This window comes from Uloborus diversus, chromosome 10, assembly GCF_026930045.1.
Source record: "Uloborus diversus isolate 005 chromosome 10, Udiv.v.3.1, whole genome shotgun sequence".
Classification (NCBI taxonomy): Eukaryota; Metazoa; Arthropoda; class Arachnida; order Araneae; family Uloboridae; genus Uloborus; species Uloborus diversus.
The window spans coordinates 55,582,174-55,604,448 of NC_072740.1; the positions used below are offsets into that span (position 1 = coordinate 55,582,174).

General features: G+C 34.3%; 1 protein-coding gene across 1 annotated transcript in view; it reads left to right on the plus strand.

Moving 5' to 3' along the window:
- Nucleotides 1–21,949, plus strand: part of LOC129231245 (glycogen phosphorylase-like) — a 143,458-nt gene extending 121,509 nt beyond the window's left edge. Inside the window, 11 exon segments of the mRNA XM_054865523.1 lie at nucleotides 2,164–2,310; nucleotides 2,398–2,561; nucleotides 2,631–2,745; nucleotides 8,187–8,288; nucleotides 8,372–8,578; nucleotides 13,981–14,202; nucleotides 16,547–16,674; nucleotides 17,862–17,996; nucleotides 18,084–18,150; nucleotides 19,904–20,052; nucleotides 21,313–21,949. Of these exon segments, the coding sequence (XP_054721498.1) occupies nucleotides 2,164–2,310; nucleotides 2,398–2,561; nucleotides 2,631–2,745; nucleotides 8,187–8,288; nucleotides 8,372–8,578; nucleotides 13,981–14,202; nucleotides 16,547–16,674; nucleotides 17,862–17,996; nucleotides 18,084–18,150; nucleotides 19,904–20,052; nucleotides 21,313–21,316 (1,440 nt within the window). The 3' untranslated portion in view covers nucleotides 21,317–21,949.
- Nucleotides 21,950–22,275: the final 326 nt, after the last annotated feature.

The following is a 22,275-nucleotide window of genomic DNA, read 5'->3' on the forward strand; positions in this document are numbered from 1 at the left end:
GATTAGCTCAATTTCCTCTGTTTTTATAACTTCTTGCTGGGCGATGGCAGTTTGAAAATCCTATTTTTGAGAAACGCCTTGTTTTCGGAGGCGAAGCACGCTATTTTTCTTTTGTTCATTCTTTACCTGTCAAATTTTGAAAATAGAGGAATAAGGAAAAATGGGATGGTGCAAGATGCGTTGGAAAGTGCTGTGGATGTGAAAGAATTTTCCATCCTAGCCCCCCTAAGATTTTCTGAAAAGTCTTCTGAAGTCACATGCTTTGCATGTGAAGATGTAAAGCAGTACTACTTGAGTTCTACTCATCTAAAAGGCAAGATTACAATTGCTTCCACGCTGGTAAGAAGTCACGAGCAAAGATGGTAATTAGTGTAGAAGATATTGTTAAATGTATTAAAAAATTATCATTTTCATCCTCTTCATAAACGGAGAGAACTTTTCGGTAGACGTGATATACCCAGTTAAGTGAAAAAACATTGTTTAATTTTACAGCAGTTTTAGTACTCGACATAAATAAAATAAGCAACGAGATGGATTGTTATAAAAAGTGAAGTTGTAAATAAAATTTTAAGATAACTAGGGATTCGTTAGTAGATTAAGCTATTAAAAAAGGGTTGCTTGTGGGTTGTCCACCGACAATTACATTCTAAAAACACAATTTTTGACGATCTCTCGTGGTATTAGGGGAAGGTTTGGAGGCTCTTCTCCAGAAAATGTTCGAAATCAAAGGGTTAAAAACGCAGCAATTTGCAATTGCATTTTGGTGGCCTGAAGAGATGAGATAGGATTCAGAAAATTCTCCCCTGTCACTTTTCGATATTGTCCCCAAAAACAGTTATAGAGGCTCTTCAGTTATAAAGAATGGCAAAGAGATCTTTGGGAACATTTCTCCGGAAAATTTTTGGAATTGAAATCTTAAGCACGCAATTGTAGATTATTTTTGACGACGTCACGAGAGGACATGGGAATCAGAACTCCTTCCCAGAAATGATTTAAAAGTCCTAAGGGAAATTGGAACAATCTTTAACGATATAAAAGGGGAAGGAACGGGGTTCAGAACTTCCCCCGGAAAGCTGACGAAATTGAAGTTTCAAAAAACGTAGTTTTAGACGATTTTTGATAACCGGAAATTATCTGGCATTCCCCAGGAAATTGTTCGAAATTGGAGTCTTCAAACACGCGATTGTTGGCCCTCTTAGGGAGCGTTAAGGAAAGGATTGAGTTTAAGAAACTCTCTTTCAGCTATTCTATACTGCAGTTTTAAAAGTGCAATTGTAGTCAATCGCAAATGATGTTAGGTTGAAGGAACTCGAGACTCCACTCCCCGGTAAATTTTCTGAATTAAAGTCGTAGAAACGCAATTGTAGGCCATTCTTAATATTACGCGAAGGCATCTGGTTCGAAACTGTCCCCTGGAAATATGCAGATATTGAAATTTCAAAATCGAAGGTTTAGACTCTTTTTCGTGATGTTAAGCGTAGGAGAGGTTTTGTGATCGCCCCTCGGAAAATTTTCGGAGCTTAAGTCTTAAAAACACGATTGTAGAACGATTTTAGCAACATTAGAGAACACAATGGAGTTCAAGAAATCACCTCCAGAAATTTACGGAAATTGAAGCTCTAAAAACGAAAAAACTTAGATAATTTTCGTTGACATGGGGAGGCGGTTCTGGGACTCTTTCCTTGAAATTTTTTAGCATTAACGACGCAATTGTATTTTATTTCTTTTGTCATGCGGGGGAGGGGGGTGTCATGCTCATCTCCATGTAAAATTTCGAATTTTCAAACCTTGGCTGGAAATGGAAGCTATCAACCCAACTTCACTCTGTGGATCCGCCACTGCACGGAAATACTGCCCTAAATATTGTCTGAGGTAAACGAAATAGAAAGGAGGGGGATGGTTTTAGGCATTTTTCCAACTTACGTAGTTGAGATAGTGTTTAGTAGGGACTTTGAAATGCTTTTGATATAGAAATATATTCTTATGGAAAGGGGTACTGCTTGCGTGTACTCGTAATTTAGCCCCGCCAGTAATTACGTAATGTAATAATTCAGAATGTTCTGTAAAACTTTACATTTCTATGCCCAAAATAGTTACATTTGCTCTCAAGAAATTTTTTCTATATCTTAAAGATAACTAATTACATCTGTACATGTTTTCTAGGCTTGGGACATCACAACTAGAACGTGTGCTTATACGAATCACACTGTATTGCCTGAAGCGCTTGAAAGATGGCCTGTTAGTATGCTGGAAAATATTCTTCCTAGACATCTCCAAATCATGTATGAAATTAATGCAAGATTCCTCGAAGTACGTATTAGCATGAAAGAAACTTTTATGCTTCGCAAGAGAAATCGCCTCTTGCTTCAAGCAATTTCTTACCTTTTTTTTTTACAGAAAGTATCCAAAAGGTGGCCCGGAGATGTTGATAGATTGCGAAGGATGTCTTTAGTAGAAGAGTATGGGGAAAAGCGAATCAATATGGCTCACTTGGCCATAGTGGGCTCCCACGCTGTCAATGGAGTAGCTGCCATTCATTCGGAGATTATTAAGAAAGATATGTAAGTACAAGTTTTCTTGGTATACTATTTTATTTTAACATTGAAAGTAATCCAAACTTTTCTTTCCAGTTTCCGTGATTTTTCTGAAATGTATCCTGAAAGATTCCAGAATAAGACCAATGGTATTACACCTCGTCGTTGGCTGCTATTGTGTAATCCAAGTTTAGCAGATGCCATCGCTGAGGTTTGTTTGAAATGAAGCATATATATTTAGAAAGTCTTCGAGCTTTTATTGTCCTACTGATGAATTAAAAAAATAATTCCAGAAATAATATTTTGATACAGGCAGTTAGATTTAGTAATATTTTCTTTAATTTGGTGCAGTTTTAATCTAGATATTTGATAATTTGAATAACATCTTTGTCCTTCAAAAATATTACAATTTTTTTCTTTAAACTAAAGTTTAGGGCTGCGCAGTCGGAGGAAAAATAAGACACCTACTCTTAGAATTTAAAGCCTCTAACTTCTATCGCTTCACTCTAAAATCAATTCGACTCCGCAGTAGAGTTGCAGACTCGGAGCAAAAATGACTCCTTTACCCAAAAATTCTAAATCATGACTCCGACTCCACAGCCCGGCTAAAGATCACATACTGATCTTGAAAAAGGAAGTGGAATAGTCTCGGACCATATCATTGATTGCTCTTTTATCTTTGTTTTGTATTTCTGTAGTATCTATTTTTTAGCAAGAGAATCTTTTATATAATTTCTCTTGCACAATTTCTGTCGGTCCACGAAATCTTACTTATTCGTTTATCAAACTCCATGATTTCCTCATTTTAAAACTTATCGTGCCGGATAATGACGAGAAAAAGACCTACAGTATAAAAATGTAATTTGAGATTTAAAATCATCTAAGTGATCCTTTAATGGATGCGCCGATGTTTTGATAGATATCGAATCGGAACTTGGATTGTTAAAAAGGAGAGCCGGATAGCTGAGTTGGTAGAATGTTCGACTTTCAACCGATTATTTCCGGGATCGAGTCTCGGTTCGAGTGGCCTGCCTTTATAACGCTCTTTGAAAAATTTTGAAAAATAAAGTGAAATTTTGCTATAAAATAAAAACTTAAGAAAGAATTTTACAGTAAAGAGAAAATTTTGTAGTAAATTGTACCGGTAAAAGCAAAAGATTGCAGCACCGGTTGGCAAACCACGTGATTTACGGAGCGAAGCACTTTACTTTTCCCGCTCTAGGGTAATGGTTAAGACAGCTGCCTTGGAACGAAAAGATCTAGGTTCGAACCCCAATGCTCCCTTTCCTTTATTTTGTTCAGCACTACTAGCCGTAGTGTTTTTGGTTCTCTTACCAGAAAATTTCACTCTAAAATAGGATTTTATGGTAAAAAGTTTTGGCAACATGAATGCCAGTACTTTTTACCATTTCAGGAGTATTTTTTACAGTGCTTAAGTTAACTATTTAAGTTGTGTTTAAGTTAAGTTAGTTTTCAAGTTAAGTATTTTGCGTATAAAATTTCAGACGTTAAAGCTAATGCAGCGGGAATTCTCTACCCTTATTTGATTCCTTGATGCAGCCTTCAAGTTCTTATACAGCTAAATTCTGTAAGCATACTGAACTATAACAGAGGTTTTTAAGTAACTATCGAATTCTTGAGTTATTGAGTTCGGCAATTTTCTACTTGGCGAGTATGTAAATTTATACATAGGGTGTTTTTACGCGGTATTTTTTTGTGGCATGTCTTTTAATTTCGAGCGCGAATGCTTCGCACGGCTCAGCTAGTATCTTACATTGTTGAACATTTACCTAAACACATGTTTAGGTGAGTTTAAACGTTTATCTAGCACATTACAGAAATGCATTACTGCAAGTTGAGCGAAAATTGGCGATTTTTTAAAATAATTGAAATTATTTAACTTTTAAATTTTTTTCATTCTATATTTTTTCGTACTCTATACAATTTTAAATGAATAAATGTTTCAAGGTTTTAGAAAAAACAACGTAACGATTCTGAAAAAAATTCAGACGTTTTAAAATAATTCAATGATTTCGAAGTGAGATTGAAATTAGTTTAACAATTACCTAAAGTTGTCAGTCAATAGCAAATCAATAAACTTTAACGACAGTTTGGGTAAATAGAAGTAAAGTATATTACGACACTTGCGATGATTTTTGAAACTAAACTATTGATGAGTGAAGACTTGGGAAACGTAGGGAAGTCATTCTGAGAGTTCCGCCTTGCTTTTAAGCAACTGTATTGGCATAAACACTGTTTGAAGAAGAGAGCGTGGTAAAAGTTATTTACCAAAGCTAATGGACTTTGCATTTTTCTCTCCAGCAGACCTTCAGACGTGAAATAGCCGGTTTCAGCTAGTTTTATTTGTCATATACAAGGACATTTACTTATTATTTTACCCTTCCTTGCTATTTTTGTTGTTCGGTTTAGGTGTTTGCATTTGTTCCATACGCATTACTCTAAGGTGGAACACTTAAGCTTGTCTGTCTTCGCATCTCTTTGGAAGATAGGATTTTGATGTAAATTGTACTTCTGTGTTTATTTTGTACACATTTAACGTCTAAGTTAATTTTTGCGTGATTTTGCTTTTGAAATAACACTGGCCTCTAAAAGTTAAGGTACGTAGTTTTCCGATGCTCATTGTAAACAGATGGCAGTAGCGGTAAAATTTATAGTTTGCAGTCGACTCCCAGTACAACGCGATTCAACTTACGCGAAAGGGCTATAACGCGAATTTTTCACGAGTAACGAATTTTAGAGCTAACGCGAATTCCTCATCGACAACACGATTTTTTTAGAGGGAAGTATCGGTTTTGTTATTGGCTACTAAATATTGATTTCGTGAAACGTTATTACATCTCTTAAGCATCACTGACAGCGAAAGTTCTCACACCAAACTATTCATCGCGTTGTTAGTGCATCAAATAACCTCTCATCATCTTTCAATTTTTTTTTCATTCTAATTATTAAAGTTGATGAAATATAATGACACCTTAGTGCGCTGTTTCATCCAAAGTTTGAAGATGGGAAGAAAAAGAAAGTTTCTGCCAAAAAAAAAAGGTTAAGATTCTCGATATGCTTGAAAAGCTACAAAACGTCGACGGTAGCACGACAATAAGTATGAGTGAATCTTCCGTGCGTACAATTAAAAGTTAAAACAAAAAGATAACCATAAAAGTCCAGAACTTAGTTTCAATATTGAAGCTTGCAGAGTAGTGTTTAAGCAAAGCAAATATGTATTATAAAAATTGAAGCTGCTCTTGTACTGCGGATTAAAGAGATCAGAAAGAGAGGCTGTTGCATAAATGTGAACGCTATAAAAGAAAAGGCGAAGCAAACGTATTTAAAAATGTATTTAAAAAGAATAATGATCTGATCATGGAGCATAAATCATCACCATCTTTATTTTTCAACTCATGAATATTATTACTGTATATACTGTGCAGTACATATATTACTGTGCAGCTCTTATTATTACTACATAATGTGCGCGCCGTTTTGTTTTATTTTATGTCTTTCCTTCCCATTGATCATCCTCTTTGTGCATCTTAAAGTATTTTATGTTGAATAAAACGGCTTTTTTTATTTTTAAAAAGCGGTAAAAGTTCAGCTCTTTAATGTAAGAAACTGTAATGTACAGTTGAGAAATGCTTTAAAGCGGTTTAAGGGGTGTTTAAGAGTGTCTAAAAGAAGTTGGTATGTTTTTAAAAAATTGTATACGTACATTTTTCACTAACGCGAAATTTCGACTTACGCGAGGAGTCTTGGAACGCATCCCTCGCGTAAGTCGGGACTCGACTGTATATTCATGATAACAACGAACTTGAAAAAAAAAAGTATGACAAAAGTAATGATAACGTTTTTGTTTTATTTAAAGGAACAGGTGTAATGAGGGAGAGAGAAATATACAAAGATGAAGTTTTCGTAATTTCTTGTGTATATGTTGTTGATTTTCAACTGTCGTTGGCAATTTCGTTGGATATTGTCAGTAAAGTTGAGCAATGTCTAGAAGTCATTTGCTCGATTCGTTAAGTATGCAGACAGTCGAATGAATAGAAATAGGGGGAGCCAGAATCTGATGCTACTAGACGTCTCAATATGTCTCTCAGTGTAGTTCAACGACTTCGACATCTATATGCATCTGAAGATTCTGTGTCCAGGAGATACGTTCCAAGCCGACCACGAGCTACAACATCTGCAGAAAGACGTTTTTACGCCCTTTTGGCCCAACGGAGAATCACTACTGTGAGCTCGTTGTAGATTTTTTTGTAGCATCAGGAAGAAAAAAATCTCGGCTACTTCGATGCAAAGACGCCAGCAAAATATCTCTGGCCAACAGTCAGTTTTGTGTGTCTCCCTTGACGGACGACAGAGCAAGGCCTGCTTATTTGGGGGCTAGAGAATACGTTTACTGGACAGAGCAGCAATGGGCTTCTTTAATCTTCACAGGAGAGTTCAGATTCACATTGAAGAGCGTTTCATGGCGTTTTCTAATCTGGGGGGAATAACACACACCATATACCATCGATCCAAACAATGTTGGAAAAACACCGTTAAAGGGGTTGTTGAATCAAAGTTTAGGCAGATGTTTCCGTCGGTGATCACACTGATCTACCTGCGTGTGTTCCATGGAGGAACTCAAAAACTAGTGTGATATATTGGGATGCGTGTGTTCCATGGAGGAACACAAAAACTAGTGTGATATATTGGGATGATATCCTTGATTCATATACAGGTGTCATTTGTACCAACTGATGGGAGAGAATGCACAATTGTGGTAGTTGAGGACTATCTTGAGGGCCACGTTTTGGAGCAAATGGAATAGTCAGCGCAATCTCCAGACCTGAGTGGTAGAACATCTTTAGGACTCTTGACAGACGGATTTCTGCTTTAAGTCCTCCTCCAGTGTCTTTACATCCGCTGGAACAGTGCTTACTTCTTGTCTGGGCTTCGTACGAACACTCTATATGCTTCCAATGAATGTAAGTTAAAGGTGGACACATTCCTTGTTGAACCCTTTTTGTGTCATTGTATCACATAAAAATGATATGTTTTCTCTAAAAAGGGACCTTTTTGCCAAGAGTAATTAGTTTTGTATTAAACTTATGTATATGTCCATGACGCATTTAATAAATAACTGTTGAATATATATTTCCTCGAATTTCCGTGTATCTACTTTCATTCATTTGCAAATTAGACGCAGAAAGCAAATTGTACCTTAACTTTTGGAGGTTAGTGTATTTTAGAATACATTTGTCGGATCCAGCGGGTCGCATGCGATCTAGGGCAGAGTATTGTTGCTGTAGAAAATCTTGAGCCTCTAAATGAATTGTCTATATCACAATTATCTTACCTACATCAACCGCATGAAAAGGAAATAGCTGTTTTCATTCACCTCTAATCTCTGGGGGTAAATGAAAGTACGCTTAAGATTTCATTCGCTAGCAAAGTCAAACTCAAATTTTTTATACCCATTACTCTTACGAAGTAGTCTTGGTTGCTATGCACAAATTTCTCAATTCATTCCAGAAAGACTAGAAGTTAAAACAATGAAATTTGTTTTCATTTACTTCTGCTGATCTTATTTTACTATGACATTGAAATACTTTGTTTTTGGGGTGTATGTCAACGAATATTTTCTTGATATTTTAGCGAATCGGTGATAAATGGACCACTCATCTTGAAGAGCTCGCACAATTGAAGAAGTTTGTCAACGATGCATCTTTCATTCGTACCATTCATAAAATTAAGCAGGTGAGTCCTCGCTTTTTATTTTCCTGTTTGAAAATCTCTACTTGGATTGTATGAATACTCATTAGTGTTTTATATTTTTTTAGGAAAATAAACTTAAAGTTGCTGCTTATTTAACCAAAGAAACTGGAGTGAATGTCAATCCTGCGTCAATGTTTGACATACAAGTGAAACGAATTCATGAGTACAAGAGGCAGTTGTTGAATTGCTTACATATAATTACTCTATACAATAGAATTAAGAAAAATCCAAATGCACCTTTTGTACCAAGAACAATAATGATTGGTGGTAAGGTAAGCAACTCATATGTTTTATCTTTGAACTTCGAAAATTGTTTGCATTGAATATGAAATTTTCATTTAGGTATAATCAGTGTTTCAGAATCAACGCGCTATAAGAAAAAAACTACTGCAGTCGCTACATTTCTTTGTAGTGTGTAGCGTTACTTTTTAAAGAGTAAAGTAGTGAGCAGTGGGATATATAGTTGGGACTAACCCTAACGCAGATCCTAATCACAGCATTGCGACGCCGCCTGGTTAGGTTTGACCAACTGTAGTCAGGCCCGGATTACCCAATAGGCCACCCTAGGCCCTGGCCCAGGGACGCAAGCCGAAAAGGCCGCACATCACAGTGAAAAATAAATAAATAAATAAACAGTTTGTTGAAAAAAAAATGTGGCTCTCAAGTATATATGAAGAAGCAAAGTTGAACTAGAATAGATTGCAACTGCAACCAGCCCGTTAGGCAGAAAAAAAGCATTGTAGGATACGGTGGGGGGCGTAATGATTGAGTCGAGTTCCTTTTTCTGGTCAAAGCAGATAACTTTCAATATCTTTGATTTGAACAATAATTTCTTAAAAATATAGCTTTGCACAGAGACGAACTGGGTCCTCCAAGAAAACGTTAACCTTGACTCCCAAAGGACGCAAAAAAAAAAAAAAAAAGTATAATGATGTAAGTTATCGGGGTTGTCTTCCAACATATTATTTTTATTCAAAATTTCACCACGAAGATCACAACAAAATGTCACAGGACGTGGGAGTCTTCCCGCCGCCAAGAGAACCAAACGTCAGCAGCCATCAAAAGCAAATCCACCGCCAAGAAAGACGAAAGAAAATAAAAGCGACCAAGAACAGTTTACCCCTCTGTATCTCATCCCCATGAAGACCCCCGGTGTTGATTTTTGGTACACTCAATCTCTAGTGGCCCCTGACGACGTAAACCAAAATACAATCCCCTGGACCATCGGGGGAGGAGGAATTTAAGTTATTAAATCGCTGTTCAAAAAAGTTTTCGCTTTCTTTGACAGGGCTACAGCCCAGACGAAAAGACGAATCAAGCTAAAATCTGGCACACACATTCTTTGTGCCCTACTGATGTGCCTTTTGTGCCATTTGACCCCTCCCCCCTTGTTTTTACCCCCCAAATCGTACCTTCCCGGGGTTCTGCAGCAGCTCCCCTGGGAGCTATGGTAATGATTTTTTGTATACATATTCTTGGTGGGCCATTGAGGACATATACAAAAATTCAACCCCCAGGGACATCATGGACCGGAGTAATTCAAGTTTGAAAACCCTAATTTCCCCTAAATTCATGTGTACTTATTCTCAGCTTATAGGGTTTGTTTGTTCTCCTCTTTAATCACACCTACTTCCGTTAGAACCTCCTCCCACCTTTAACTCCTCAGAAATATGAATGGATCCTTTAAATTGGTTATCTTGTTTGATGGGAAGCTTTTTGCTCACCAAGCAACCACCTCAACTAGAAAAGCTTCCCGCCAAACAAGATAAAAAATTTAAAGGATCTATTCATATTTTTGAGGAGTTGAAGGTGGGAGGAGGATCTAACGGAAGTAGGTGTGATGAAAGAGGAGAACAGGGTGGATGATAGTTTGGCAGATACTTGGCGGGCAAACTAGTTACCATGACTTTTTGAGGCTGAGGGTTTTTTGGTTTAGGATGAAGGCTTTCTTTTTTGTGGGAAAGAGTTAGTTTTCTTGGCGGGGAAATTTTTACAACAGGGTTGTTTTTACTGAGATATAAAAATACATGAGATGCCCCGAAATATGTTTTAAATAGAAGAAAAATTAAAATATACAGAGAAAGAGTGATTAAGAACATTGTAAGGTAGAGACACCAGCAGTTTTAAATTTTTCTAAGGTAAAAAAAATGAATGGAAAACAAAGTGCATCAAGAAATTAAAGAGCCCGGATATTTAAATTTAAATACAAATGAAAAGATTATATAAGATATCACTGCTAAATATCACCTTAGGCCAAAGCATAAAATTTTTTTTTTCGGGGCTCAAAGCGTTTGTTTTTTAAACAGAAAAAATTTTGAAAATATCATTATGGAGAAACTAAAACATTTAAATGTTTTTGGAAAAGAAAAAGTGGGTCAGGATGTTTTACAACATATGTTTAAAAATAAAAAATAAAAATATTATGACAAAGCAAAATAGGGGGAGGGAGGAGTTTTCTAAGTCTATCCTCATCTTTTTACGTCACCAAAGGTAGTCTAAATTTGCATTTTTATAACTTTAATCGAAAGACTTCAGAGGAGATTCCACGAACCCGCATCTCCTATCATCTTCAAATATTATCTAAACTTGTTTTTTTTTTATGAAACATCAATTTCAAAAAGTTCCCGAGTGAGACTCAACGTACCACATCCCTTCCCACAACGTCATCAGAGACAACTGCGCATTTAGGACTTAAATATCCGAAATTTCTGGGGGGGGGAGGGGTCCTAAACACTATTTCTCTCCCGAACACTGTCGAAGAAAGCAAACAATTTCGTTTATATGGCCCCAACTCTAAACAATTGGGCAGGAGCACCCTCGAACCCCACCCCCGTTCCGTTCCCAACATTATGAAGACGTTCGATTTTTTTAGGGGAAAGATCTCTAAAACGGCCCCATCTTCACATCGTATCAGATAATCTAAAATTTTGTTTTTAGGATCTTAAATTCAAAAATTTTCCTGGAGTGACCCTGATTCCAGCCCTCCTTTTACCTTATTGAAAATCGTCTAAAATTTTGTTTTTAGGACCTCAATTTTGAAATTCTTTCCTGAGAGCACCCCGATTGCAGCCCTTCTCCAACATTATTAAAATTGTCCAAAATTTTGTTTTTACGACTTCAATTTCGAAACAACTACGGAAGAGAGTTACCGAACCTTATTTTTTATCGTAATGTCATCAGAGATGGTTTCCAATTGCGTATTTAAGTTTTCAATTTCGAAACCTTTCTGGGGAAGAACGGTTAAACCCCATCTATGTCCGGACGTCATAAAAGATGTCCTAGAATTTTTTCGTTTTCAGCTTCGAAAAGTTTCCTCGCTGGAGTCACCACTCGCCCTAAATCAAAAAAAAAAAAAAACCGTTAAAAGTTGCGCAGTAGGACCTCAATTTCAAAAAAAATTCAGGAATGCTCTCTCGACTCCCACCGTTCCCTAGCATCATTTGTAAAAGTGTCGAAAATTTCTTTTTAAAAACTAATTTCAACGCGGGGAGGAAGGGGGGAGAGTTCCCAAACTCATCCCTTCCTTTAAAATCATCAAAGATAACATACAATTAACGTATGTAGGACTTCAGTTACGAAAACTTTCCTGTTCGAGTTCCAAATGCCATTACTTCCCATTAAATAGCCTTAGATGGCCTAAAATTGCATTTCTAAGTTTCAATTTCAAAAAATTCCCTGGGGATTACACCCCAAACCCCCTTTGTTTTGAACATCATCGAAGGAAAACAAAGAAGCCCATCCCTCATTTTGTCAAACAATGGGGGAGCACAAAATCTTCAACTGTTACTGGACGCTACTAAGCCTCTGGTAATGGCTGGGGATGGAGGGGGGGGGGGAATACGATTTCGATAGAGTTCGGATATGTGAGGCTCTAGTTTGGCCTAGGGCGTAAATTGGTGTTAATCCGGCCCTGACTGTAGTGTGCAGCGAGTTCTGGCAACCACTCTTAACGTTAGTTTCGAAAGGAAACAAGGTTCAATTGCACCTGACCTTTTTCTGATTAGAACATATTTTACGTGATTGCGTCAGCGAGCGCATCGAGAATGTCCCCGTGTTTTAGAAGAAGTTTGTAGAGAAATCGTTTTGGAGGAAATTAGAGTTTTAAAATGAGATAAAATAAAAATATCAATAAAAATGATGAAATCGTAATAAAATGAATTATTATTTAACTTTCTAGTAATTCTGGAGTTAACTATTATATGTCAAGGGCGCCATGAAAAGTTGAAGGTGGGAAGAAAAAAATTGCAAAAAATGGTTTAAAATAACAAATTATCTTATGTAAATATGAGTAGAAATTGCTAAATATAGTATTACCTCAAATCCGACAACAACAGTATAGCACATTTTAAGACTTGATTGCTTCCAAAAATTACAACAGCGTGGACGTGGATTGTTTTTTGAAAATTCAATTTTTTTCATTAAAATAACTATCGTATGTACCCAGTCAAGGTAAAAAAAATGTAACGCAAAAATGGAGTTTTAGGAAAGTCATATGTGGGGAAAAATTTTCGAAAGCTTTTCTAGGACAGACGGAAGTGGAATTTTTGTTCGAACTTTGATTCAATCCTTCCAACGAAATCCTAAAAATCTAAAGACTGATGGATTATGACAATTTTATACTATCTGGCATATCAATGAGTTATTGTATGAATATCACTGATACTTGTTTGAGTAACAATGAGTTTTCTTTCAATGAGTTTTTAGGACAGTAACAGCTCGGCTATATATATATATATATATATATATATATATATATATATATATATATATATATATATATATATATACACACACACACGTAACGATTTGTGGGAAACGTCGAATACTCGATTCGAAAATGTATTGATCGAGTGAAAATAAATTCGTTTTTTTCGGGGGGGGGGGGGGAAAAACAAGAAGGCTGCAATGATTTGAAAGAAACAATTTATTTTTGTTAATGCAGCTTCAAAACATCAATTAACAAACAATATAATCGTAGATATGAACGTTAAAAAATAAAGATGGCGACCGCAAAAGTGAAACCTTTTCACAAATCAAAATTGTACATTTTCGATAATCTTCGTCGTTTTAAAACGATTATTTTTACAAAAGGGTAGTGAAACCTTTTCGATTTTTCTTTGAACTTCCTAAATTTATACCCGTTGTGGGTTGTTTAAACTGTTTTTTGGAGAGTAATAAACTCAAAAGCTTCCGTATATCAGCACGCCCATTTTGGGATCGTCTATTGTAACTTATAATGTTTAAGTGTGCCAATACATTACTCTATACCAATTTTTTACGATATTTTTCCTTCAGTTTTCCACGTTTTCCACGTCATAAATTTCCAATATCGTAAATTGAATCTTTGTCGCATGAAATTGTCGCATTTGTAGTTAAGTAGTTGTTGTCAGTAACAAAAACAGTTTTTCTGACCACTGGGTGTAATATATATTGTTGATTAGTGTATCCACTTATGTGAACTTATGTATAATTTGGTACGGAAATTATTGAATAGGAAATATCCTTTATTGATGCATGGTGGTTGTAAATTACAGTTGCTTTGAATATTTTCCAGTGAAATCGCGAATGAGACCTTTCTTTTCTTTTTTTTTTTTAAATTTGAAACGTTTTTGAGAATAATTTCATTTGTATAAGTAAGTTCTTTTATAAATGTCCTAATCTTGCATTTTTATAGGCTGCTCCAGGATACCACACAGCAAAGCAAATAATAAAATTGATTTGCGCCGTTGGAAACGTAGTTAATAATGATCCTGTTGTTGGAGAAAAGTTGAAAGTAATTTTCTTGGAGAACTACAGAGTTACTCTAGCAGAAAAAATTATCCCTGCTGCCGATTTAAGTGAACAGATATCCACTGCTGGTACAGAAGCTTCTGGAACTGGAAATATGAAGTTTATGGTGAGTTCAAATTGTTGAATTTTTCGCTACCGTCTTGTAGTTTTCAAAAAATGTCATTACATAGGGGGGGGATGCTGTCCACCCCGAGTGATACCCTTTTAGAGATGTCACCCAAAATTGATTGTCGAGTTCATGAAAAATAAGTACAGTCAAACCCCGTCAACGCGAACTCTCTTTACGCGAAATTTCACTAAAAGCGAAATAAATGCCCCCCCCCCTCGACCTAATAAAATTAGTGTCGAATTAATCGTTTTAGGCAATTTGAAGAAAGAATTTGAAGAAGATAATTTGAAGAAAACCCTGCTTAAGATGAAAAACAAATTTTTAAGATCGGAGTATAAATAAATAAAATGAAAAGAAAATATAAAAATTAAAAAGAAAGAAAAATAAGGAAGGGATGGAGGGGGGACATCCTTTTACCTGAAATTTCTTTACGTAATTTTGGAAGGCTAAAGATCTCCATTTCAACACAAACTTGCGTCTAGCAATTTGCAGTTAGTTTCTGCGCATCAAACGCAAATTTATTCATCCATTTCGATAAACTTATTTTAATACTAGTTTATCAGATTTATTATGCGTTTCGTGCTTAAAATATAAATGCTTGTGTGTGCATTTCTGTGTACTTTAGTTCCCATATTTTCTGTGTCAAAGAAATTTTTTGCTTGTTTACTCAAAATTCGGTTAATGCGAAAAAAGTTTGACGTCCCCATCGTGTTCATGTTAACTGTGCTTCAACTCTGAAATTCTCTAAATATAAATGAAAGTACACATCAGCTCAAAAAATCATTGTTTCGCCCTTTTTTTTCCCTTTTTTAAATTTTTAACTCGTTTAGACAAGAAACGCATGCCGTTTAATGGGATCCGAGTGTCTGAAGCCAGAGTCTCATATATAAGTACTATCTGCTTTTGTTTTACTTTTAGAGCCTCTGGAAGTTTTGGAACAATTACGACTGTGAAGTCCGTTTATAAATGCTTTTGAGATTCACAAAAAATTCTGAAATTTCAACCTAAATTAACATTTTAATCAACTCTTTCAGTTTTTTGCCACGTTTTTACCTGAGCAACCGAAAACTATCTAGGCCATGCCCGAGGCTATTTTAACAAGTCCGTATCTCGAATAATTGATAAACAGTGGCGTAGAAGTTAGAATAGAAATTTTGTATATAGGATCTTTACAATGTCTAGGTCAACTTCTTTTTGGTTGTAATCGGTTATAACGAAATAAAACTTTTTTTTTTTTGGAACGGACCTACTTCAAGTTTAAGTCGCTTTTAAATCAGTAACAATGGAAGTGAGTTCATAAATTATCTACCACTGAGCAGTATTTTGGTTTCCCAACTTTTTCTACCCGTGCCACGTTTTTTCTCATAAAGAAGTATATTCGATAATTAATAGTATTGGGACACTTTTGAAAACTCCTATTTTTACGATTTTCTCGATTAATAAGAGATCAACTGTTCTGTAACTTTTGTCACATAAAAGGCATGCTCAGCTCTCGTTTTTCAATAAAATTGAAATCGCCCATTCAAGGGGACCAGCAACAAATTAAAGAAGCAAAAATATTTTTTTGTTTATCCTTTACTTAAATAGCTGGTAATTAGCTTTAATTTTCAGACATACATTTGCGTACTATTTACAGTTATTTTATGAATTTTCGTGAAAGTATCGCTTATATATTCACGAAAATATGAACATTTCTTTCAAAAATACCATCTTTAAACCTTTTAAAAAATGCCTTATGGCGCTCAAAGTTTTCTGTGAAACCTTACCAAAATACTAAACTTAGTAATAAAATTATTGCGAATTTGATTTTCACATACAAATTGATGTGGCAACTCGTTAAAAATGCCAGTTGAATATCTTTAAAATTTAGAAAGATATTGGCATTGATGAGCTGTATTTTATTGTATCTCGGAAGCACGATATATGTCACAAGAGATTGTTCACAAATAATCTGTTTATTTCGAATCACACTATCATTGTTAGTAACAATACGTGCGTTTCACTCTTCCATTCACTCCTCCATGGTTCTACCACAGTTTGTTTCATTCGGTATATTGACACTTGTATATTAGCCCTTAAATACTATGCTCTATGTAACTAAAACAGGCGCCTAAATATATATAAAAAATTAGGAGTAATCATACATACTCGGAGAGTAAATCTAAGTGATATGTAAGTATTGCACTACAAGGAAAAATGTGCTCTTTAAAAACTGTTTTCATCTTCAAAATTATTGCTTATTTGGCATTAAAGGAAAATGTTTGAAGTTTAAACTTCAAAAGTTTGATGTTTGCTTCTAAACTGATCGTAAATGATTTCGCAATACCTTTTTTTTTAATAGTTAAATGGAGCTTTGACTATTGGAACACTAGACGGTGCTAACATCGAAATGAAAGAAGAAATGGGTGCCGAGAATATCTTCATCTTTGGTATGACAGTTGATGAAGTTGAAGCTTTGAAGAGGAAAGGGTAAGATATATAAAGATTTCAGCTACAAAAGACTGATGATGAATTTAAAAATTTTTTAAATTGAAATTCATTGAACTCAAGTTTAGGCTATCTTTGGAGACCTACGTGAGACTTGATTTAGGCTTAAATTCTCGCTCACGAATTCTCGTGTTACTTATTTTGACGCGAGTATATTTTAAAAATAATTCGATGCAAGAAAAAAAATATTTAAAAAAAAATTGCAAGAGTTTTGAGCAAGTTTCTTATAAGAAGTTTAAAATTATTTATTAGCAACTTTTTTTTTAGCGATGGCTTAACAGTTTTGTCAAATTTGAAAGATTTACGACTTATTCTCAATGTTAGGGACAATATTTGCGTATTTTCTGATGTTTGAAATATTGAATTTTTTACTAGCAACGTTTAAAAAATCTTCCGAACAGATTCCGATTATTCTAACCAGAAATACACATGCATAGCGGAAAAATGAAAAAAAAAGGGCAGCATTTGAAAAAGTATATGGAGACTTTTTTTTTTACGCAAAAATTATTTGCCCTCGTGACCCCGTTATCGAGGTATGAAATTCTAAATTTCGAAATTTTAAGAAATAAGAAAAGCGCTAAATTTAAAGACTTGGTTGAAAATCGAAGATACCCCGCTATTTCACCGTCTCTGCATGTGGCAGGACATCTATCTTCAAAGCGTGTGAAAGTTGTCTTAAACTCCTCACCAAAACTCGTTAAATTTGGCGACTTTTCTTATAGTTTCGGCATTTAAAACCTCCTATTTCGATTGCGGGAGCACGAGAGCAAATAATTTATGTATCCAGAAACATGATTTACTATGCTCTTGCGATTGCTACTTATTCATTTTTTTTTTTTCATGATACAGTGGACGCCAATTAATTGAATCAGTGGTTGATTTAATCAACCGCTTTATTGAATCAAATCGTCAAAAACAGAACTAGATCCAGCTTTTTTGAATTAGCCGATTTATTGAATTAGCCGCTTTATTGAATTAGCCGCTTTATTGAATCAGTCACTTTATTGAATCATTCGCTTTATGGAATCGAAACTATTTGGAACAAAACGTGATTCATATAAGTGGCGGCCACTGTAACACTATTGTATGGTTTCCTGGTTAGCAGTGTTTCTGAAAGTTGAATGGATTCATGTTTTGATTGTGAAATTCATGTCATTAATTTTCTTTAGGTATAATGCTTGGGATTACTACAACAGTAACCCAGAGTTAAAACAAGCTGTTGATCAGATCAGTGGAGGATATTTTAGTCCTAATAATCCGGACCAGTTCAAAGATTTGACAAATATTTTGCTAAACCATGACAGGTATGTCATTGTGCATGCGCTTTATGAAAAGTTACATTAATCTCTTTATTTAAATCTGTTTGCTGATTTATTTTTAAAATTTTGTAGGTTTTTCCTATTTGCTGATTATGATGCTTATATTAAGTGCCAAGAGCGAGTGAGTGACATGTTCACGGTAAGTTCTGAGTAAAACACACACGTTCACTGATATATGTACAGGGTGGACTAAAAGTTTTGAGTACATTTCATGCTTGAATAAAAAATAGCATTGAGGTACGTGCATGTTTCTTTAATTACTAGAAAGAACATAAAACAGTTTTGCACAATCAAGTTTTTCTCATTAAATGACTGTCACATAAGCCGGTACATGGTGCGACAGCATTTCTAGAGAAAATTTGCTAATTGCATCAATCTGCAAATGGCTACGGTGCAGGGGAAAAAAATTACGTTTTACGGTTCCATGAAAGCTAATCTCTTGTACCAAGTGTATGGAATTCCTTCTGGGTATCGATAAGCAAAGGCAATGAATGATTCAAGTCGTTGGTGGAATATCTGCTGAAATGCTAACTACATGGCGTTGAATTTAATTTCGGCTTGCTATTTTGTGTGCAAATAACGGAGCTTATGTAGAACTTTAATTTTAAAAACTTATTGCATAAAACTGTTTTATGTTGTCTTTCCAACAAAAAAAGAAACGTGCACCAACTTCAATCTGCTTTTTTTTTATTCAAGCAGGAAACGTGCTAAATACTATCGGCTCACTATATATATGTATATCTTCAAATAATCTAGAAATACTTCAAATGACCTTTTCAGGCATAGATGCTTTATTTGAGTCTCCATTGCCTTTTATTATTTCTCCAGCCTACTAACACAGTGGCTGAACAAATAGTAAAAATAACAAATGGCCAGGTGGGCTGAAACGAAGCCACTATGCCTTAAAAGTTTAAGAGCCAATTGAGTTATTATTTTAGTGTGGTAAAACTAGAACGAAAAATATAAAATTGTTAAATTTTTTTGTTGGAATTGGTTTGAGGGATTTTGTGAACACATCCGTGTATTATTTATGAAGCATAAAATGCTTTCTTGAAAATGTGAAAATTCTACTTTATTATGGTACATTTTTGAAAGCTAGCGATGCCATACCAATCGTACAATGACCGTCTATTACCAGAGAGTTATATTCTTATCTAATGTCACACAAAACTAAAATTTCAATTAATTTTCATTCCCTTATCACTGTGAACTCTTAGGAGGTTACATTCTTAAAGTACTTTTGACTGCATTTTACTTATATAGAAATGTACGATAGGAGATTATTCTTATTACTATTTCAATTTGCAATTGTGTATATTTAATAATTTTTTAAGGAAATAAGAACTTCCTTTTCTTTTTATTGTATACACATTTCGTCTGGCATGAGTTTTAAATACATTGCAGTTGATATGTTATAATTACTTCAATCGAATTTTTTTGACACTTCTATGTAGTTATAATTGTAATAGAAACATTTGGATTTTGCCCATAACTTGGTACACGATATCATGAGTTTTTTGGTACCCAATATCATGAGTTTTTTAACATTTCAGCATCAATCCCATCCTATATAATGAAGGTTTCTGGGTATGAAAACGTTAAGTCTGAAGAAAAGATATTTATTAGTACTATAGAGTTCAACTTCTGTTGTAAAGTTGATTAATGACTTAATAAAGCTATTCATCATTTTTGCATCATTAGTGCTATCAAGTTAATTGTAACTTTGTGTAAGGAGATTCATCACCAAACTGCCTCATTTTCTGTCTATTTAAAATCTAAGCGATTCAGTTTTGCTCGTATAAGCCATATTATTATCTGAAGGCTATTAGTGTATATTTTACATGATAGGAATTAATTCTGTAATTATACTAAACCCATTTTTTTATTTCCAGAATACTGAAGAATGGACAAAGATGGCAATAATGAACATAGCTTCGTCCGGAAAATTTTCAAGTGATCGCACAATTGCAGAATATGCAAGGGAAATTTGGGGCGTTGAACCTAGTTGGGAGAAGTTACCTGCTCCTCATGAAACCAGAGAGTAATTATCTTTAAGGTTTCAACATTATTGGAATTTAGCTTCTGAGGTTTTCATTAATTTACCAAAGTCCATTTGTGTGTAGTTGAAGAAAAGAATTTTTCGATAAGTTGGGAGATTACTTTCTTGTTAAAGATTCTCTCTTCAGTGAAGAGACCCTAGTTATTGAGATTCTAGAATTTTCTTTGGTATTTTATGAATTGCGTTCAAAGAACATTCCAATGTTTACAAAGTTTTTTATTCGTTCATAATCATGCAAAACACAAACAATTTGTTTCTGAATTTTTTAAATTTTCAAATGCAGGTTTTCAAAAAAAATTTGCCAACCTTTCCAAAAAAAAAAAAAAAAAGAAAAAAGAAAAAAAAAAAACTTGCTCAAACTGTAAGAGCAGAGTGCATTATACAATTTTTTTTTTAATACCAACACAATCAGTTTGAGTGGAACCTGGTTACAATGATAGGTGGGTAAACCAATGTTCCCCAAGCTTATTGTGAAATAAGATGAATTTTTTATTCACATTGTGACGTAAGAAATAAAGCTCTGCCTTATCAACCATCTAGGTCAATGTAACTTTGAAATATTTTGATATTATCGCTACAAGAAAAAAATACTGTATAACAAGACAAAATTTTTTTAGACTATCTTAGAAAATTCTTTTTGGCATTCTGCACGCTTCCAATATGAACACAAACAATTGGAGTGGAACCTGGTTTTAACACTAGGTAGTTAAGCATATTTCTGTGTAAAAAAATCACGAAAATATGTGTAAAATATGACTGTCCTTGTTAGCTATGCATATTTATTGTTAATAGCAAAATGTTTGTAAATGATTGATTGTAAAAATACTTTGTGAGAGAAATGTTTTTATAAGCTAATATTTTCTTTTCCTTTCGACCTCTTACATATATTTATCCTTATTGAAAATTACTGAAGAAGCAATTGAAGTGGAATTTTAAAATTCGGAAAAGCCTTTTTAAAATGGGATAAATCATGTTCAAACAGTAAGTTCTGATCCAGTTTCAGTAAAGTGGAACTTTTCTAACCGAGATTTTAACTATTGGGTTTAAACACTTTTATAGAAGTTTTATAGCAGTTGTTTAGCAGAGTTTATGAAACTCTCTTTTGATTGAAATTTTAAGTTTTGTTTCTTCTATCTGTTAATGAATTCTGATAGCATTGTTTTACTTTTAGCTAAAATATAATAACAATAATCCTTTCAATTTTTGTGAAACACATGTTTAAATGAGTTTAATTTATTTTAGGTGATAATATTAAAGGCCTGCCTCATTTTCTTCCTGATGTTTTGAGGTTTATCTTAAAGCTGCACAGTACATGGTTTGTTTTAGTGGATGCTTTTTGAACAAAGTATTTAAGGACTGCTTTGAATATGTTGCCACAATGCTCCAGGAATGAGTGATATCAACACACAGTTGGAAAACTGAAGTGCCATTTTAAAACTTGTTCAAGTTTTTTTTTTTTTTTTTTCATTTATGCTTACATATGCAAGTGTCTCAATTGTTCTCATCCTACTTGTTCCTATTTATGTTTCAGAGTCAAAAGTATTTTATTTTCATTTTAAAGATAACATCATAAAAATATCAGGAATCTCTTGGATGCCAATTGGTCTCCTTCTTTTTAAGTCCTAATTATTAAAATTCACTGTGGAATGTTTTTACAATTATTGAAATATTAATGTTTACAAGAATTGCATTTTGTCGCCTAGTAAAATGTGATCGCTTTTATAATGTTCTGGAGCATATATTCATGCAGTAGATACCCATAAATATTTTGTATATAGATATATATTGTTGTTAAATATATAAAAAATTAATGTTCTTTTTTCTTCCAAAATGCTTGACTGCATTTTCAGTTTAAATAAAATTCTAAAGTTTTGTTGTATTGTTTTTTTGCATTCATTATTCGCCATGATACACAAGGATAACGTTTTGTTTGGTTGATTCTTGAATCAACTCTTGCGTATTTAGGAAACATTTATTCAAATTGTTCCAACTGTAATACAAAATCCGAATAATTTCCACCTTGTTCAGGTCTCTGCGAACTTGAAAACGATGCAAAAAATTGAAATAGTATAGGAATTCAGTCGTATTAAAACTAATAATTTTATGCTTTAGAAAATAAACTTCTACGGTTTGCAATTTCATTAAACTCGCCGTTTGAGCACTCGTTTAGTTAATCTGAAAAGCAGCTGTTTCAAAGATGTTAAA